This window comes from Salmo salar, unplaced genomic scaffold, assembly GCF_905237065.1.
Source record: "Salmo salar unplaced genomic scaffold, Ssal_v3.1, whole genome shotgun sequence".
Taxonomy (NCBI): Eukaryota; Metazoa; Chordata; class Actinopteri; order Salmoniformes; family Salmonidae; genus Salmo; species Salmo salar.
In genome coordinates this window covers 100,001-105,000 of record NW_025549840.1, presented here as the reverse complement: position 1 = coordinate 105,000, position 5,000 = coordinate 100,001, and the positions used below count along the sequence as shown (strand labels likewise).

The window sequence follows — 5,000 nt, the reverse complement described above, 5'->3', positions numbered from 1 at the left end:
TACAACGTTATATAACCATTAACACCCCCACTACAACGTTATATAACCATTAATACCACTACTACAACATTATATAACCATTAACACCACTACTACAACATTATATAACCATTAACACCACTACTACAACGTTATATAACCATTAACACCCCTACTACAACATTATATAACCATTAACACCCCTACTACAACGTTATATAACCATTAACACCCCCACTACAACGTTATATAACCATTAACACCCCTACTACAACGTTATATAACCATTAACACCCCCACTACAACGTTATATAACCATTAACACCCCTACTACAACATTATATAACCATTAACACCCCCACTACAACGTTATATAACCATTAACACCATACTGTTAGTATAACACCCCTACTACAACGTTATATAACCATTAACACCACTACTACAACGTTATATAACCATTAACACCCCTACTACAACGTTATATAACCATTAACACCACTACAACGTTATATAACCATTAAAGGGATACTTTGGGATTTTGTCAATAAAGCCATTTACAGAGCCTTACAGCCTGATTTTAATATTTACAACATTTCGATTGGTCACAGGCCTTCAGACAACACCCCATCATGTCAAAGAGGATTGATGTTTAGACATTTTTAAAAATTAAGAAAAAATAAAAAAGCTGAAATGTCTCGAGTCAATAAGTATTCAACCCCTTTGTTACGGAAAGGAGCCTAAATAAGTTCAGGAGTAAAAATGTGCTCAACAAGTCCCATAATAAGTTGGACGGACTCACTCTCTGTTCAATAATAGAGTTTAACATGATTTATGAATGTCTACCTCATCTCTGTACCCCCACACATGAAACTATTTGTAAAGGTACCTCAGTCGAGCAGTGAATTTCAAACACAGATTCAACCACAAAGGGAGGTTTTCCAATGTCTCGCAAAGGCCACCTATTGGTAGATGGGTAAAAATTTCAAAAAGCAGACATTGAATATCCCTTTGAGCTTGGTGAAGTTATTAATTACACTTTGGATGGTGTATCAATACACCCAGTCACTACAAAGATATAGGCGTCCTTCCTAACTCAGTTGCCGGAGAGGAAGGAAACCGCTCAGGGATTTCACCATGAGGCCAATGTTGACTTTTTAAAACAGTTAGAGTTTAATGGCTGTGATAGGAGATAACTGAGGATGGATCAACAACATTGTAGTTACTCCACAATAGAAACCTAAATGACAGAGTGAAAAGAAGGAAGCCTGTACAGAATACAAATATTCCAAAACATGTATCCTGTTTGCAACGAGGCACTAAAGTAAAATTGCAAAATAAAATGTGGCAAAGCAATTCACTTTTTGTCCTGAATAGAAAAAGTGTTGTTTGGGGCAAATTCAACACAACACACTGAGTACCACTTCATATTTTTAAGCATGGTGGTGGCTGCATCATGTTATGGGTATGCTTGTCATAGTTAAGGACTGGGGAGTTCTTTAGGATAAAAAGAAATGGAATGGAGCTAAGCACAGGCAAAGTCCTAGAGGAAACCCTGGTTCAGTCTGCTTCCCACCAGACACTGGGAGATGAATTCACCTTTCAGCAGGACAATAACCTAAAACACAAGGCCAAATCTACACTGGAGTTACTTACCAAGAAGACAGTGAATGTTCCTGAGTGGCCAAGTTTACGGTTTTGACCCAATTCTGCTTAAAAATCTTATGACAAGACCTGAAAATGGTTGTCTAGCAATGATCAACAACCAATTTGACAGAACACGAAGAAGAAGAACGGGGCAAATGTTGCACAATCCAGGTGTTGGAACGCTCTTAGATTTACCCAGAAACACTCACAGCAGTAATCGCTCTTAGATTTACCCAGAAACACTCACAGCAGTAATCGCTCTTAGATTTACCCAGAAACACTCCCAGCAGTAATCGCTCTTAGATTTACCCAGAAACACTGCCAGCAGTAATCGCTCTTAGATTTACCCAGAAACACTCCCAGCAGTAATCGCTCTTAGATTTACCCAGAAACACTCCCAGCAGTAATCGCTCTTAGATTTACCCAGAAACACTCCCAGCAGTAATCGCTCTTAGATTTACCCAGAAACACTCCCAGCAGTAATCGCTCTTAGATTTACCCAGAAACACTCCCAGCAGTAATCGCTCTTAGATTTACCCAGAAACACTCCCAGCAGTAATCGCTCTTAGATTTACCCAGAAACACTCCCAGCAGTAATCGCTCTTAGATTTACCCAGAAACACTCCCAGCAGTAATCGCTCTTAGATTTACCCAGAAACACTCCCAGCAGTAATCGCTCTTAGATTTACCCAGAAACACTCCCAGCAGTAATCGCTCTTAGATTTACCCAGAAACACTCCCAGCAGTAATCGCTCTTAGATTTACCCAGAAACACTCCCAGCAGTAATCGCTCTTAGATTTACCCAGAAACACTCCCAGCAGTAATCGCTCTTAGATTTACCCAGAAACACTCCCAGCAGTAATCGCTCTTAGATTTACCCAGAAACACTCCCAGCAGTAATCGCTCTTAGATTTACCCAGAAACACTCACAGCAGTAATCGCTCTTAGAGACTTTTACCCAGAAACACTCCCAGCTGTAATCACAGCCAAAGGTGATTCTAACATGTATTGACTCAGGGGGGTTCGGTTCAACACTTATCTAATCAAGATGGTGTTTTATTTTTTATAACTTTTATACAAAATGTTTTAATTTTTCTTCCACTTTGACATTAGAGTATGTTGTGTAAATAGTTTTGAAGAGAACAAAATGTGTTAAAAAGTCCAGGGGTGTGAATACTTTCTGAAGGCCCAGTATCACCTTCCCCAGTCAGGTGAACTCGCGGATAACATGTTTATGAATCTCTGTCCAGTATGGAGCCAATGCTAACTAGCACTAGCGCAATGACCAGAAGTCAATGGGTATCTGCTAGCATGCTACCATGCTACCCATAGACTTCCAGTCGTTGTGCTAGCGCTAGTTAGCAACTGCGCTAGTGCTGAATTCCTTCAAAAAACGCTCGTATGAAACATACAAATGGCATCTGACTCTGGGAAGTAAATAAAAGGGCCTCATTGACAAAATCCCAAATTATCCCTTTATCATACCGTTAGTATACCTTAACAGAATTATCCTTTATCATACCGTTAGTATACCTTAACAGAATTATCCTTTATCATATCGTTAGTATACCTTAACAGAATTATCCCTTTATCATACCGTTAGTATACCTTAACAGAATATACCGTTAGTATACCTTAACAGAATTATCCTTTATCATATCGTTAGTATACCTTAACAGAATTATCCTTTATCATACCGTTAGTATACCTTAACAGAATTATCCTTTATCATATCGTTAGTATACCTTAACAGAATTATCCTTTATCATACCGTTAGTATACCTTAACAGAATTATCCTTTATCATACCGTTAGTATACCTTAACAGAATTATCATTTATCATATCGTTAGTATACCGTAACAGAATTATCCCGTTAGTATACCGTAACAGAATTATCCTTTATCATACCGTTAGTATACCTTAACAGAATTATCCCGTTAGTATACCGTAACAGAATTATCATTTATCATATCGTTAGTATACCGTAACAGAATTATCCCGTTAGTATACCGTAACAGAATTATCCTTTATCATATCGTTAGTATACCTTAACAGAATTATCCTTTATCATACCGTTAGTATACCTTAACAGAATTATCCTTTTATCATACCGTTAGTATACCTTAACAGAATGACCCCTTTATCATACCGTTAGTATACCTTAACAGAATATACCGTTAGTATACCTTAACAGAATTATCCCTTTATCATACCGTTAGTATACCGTAACAGAATTATCCCTTTATCATACCGTTAGTATACCTTAACAGAATTATCCCTTTATCATACCGTTAGTATACCTTAAACAGAATGTGTTTGGAGGACCAGGATCAGATTTGTTACAGACATGATGGGGCCGGTTCCTCAGACACAGATGAAGTGTAGTCCTGGACTAAAAAGCCATTTCAAAATGTAGATTCTCCTTTCAGTAAATGTTCTAGTCTAGGACTCACAGAGACTTTATCCGTGTCTGGGGGAAAACAGCCGCCATTGACTGCATCTATCTACTCAGGGTGCCCAATTATTGGCAGAAAAAGATCAGAATTGGTCTGCCTGTGTAAACAGTGCCCGTATGTTCTAAGCAGAGAGAGAAACACTCTAGGAACCAAATAAGGTGTTAGAGGAAAACATTCATATGATTATACGCTAGTTAGTTGCTTCCTGTTTTTGTGGGGGGGGTTTAGGCTGGGTTTCTGTAACAGCACTTTGAGATATCAGCTGATGTAAGAAGGGCTTTATAAATACATTTAATTTGATTATGTTCTTTCCTTAATGTATGATATTTCTCCCTAGTACCTGTCAGCCTCCGAACCTCTCCTGGTGACAGCTAACGATGGCTGGACATGGAGGCCGCTCCTTCCAGAGTCCAAGGTCTCTGTGCTTCCCAGCACTGACAACACCACCTTACTCAGGTTACCATAGAACAGCTGGGCCTGGTTGGGGCTCTGGGGCAGGTCGTAGGCTGGAGACAACAGCATGGGAAATCATGAGAGAAACATAGTGGGGCAACACACACACTACACAATATATACACACACTACACAATATATACACACACACACTACACAATATATACACACACTACACAATATATACACACACACACTACACAATATATACACACACACACACTACACAATATATACACACACACACTACACAATATATACACACACACACTACACAATATATACACACACACTACACAATATATATACACACACTACACAATATATATACACACACTACACAATATATATACACACACTACACAATATATATACACACACTACACAATATATATACACACACTACACAATATATATACACACACACTACACAATATATATACACACACTACACAATATATAC

General features: G+C 38.3%; 1 protein-coding gene across 1 annotated transcript in view; it reads right to left on the bottom strand.

The window, feature by feature from the left end:
* LOC106593711 (centrosomal protein of 192 kDa) overlaps nt 1–5,000 on the bottom strand; it is a 72,560-nt gene that overhangs the window by 19,516 nt on the left and 48,044 nt on the right. The window contains 1 exon segment of the mRNA XM_045713556.1: nt 4,425–4,590. Within this exon segment, the coding sequence (XP_045569512.1) occupies nt 4,425–4,590 (166 nt within the window).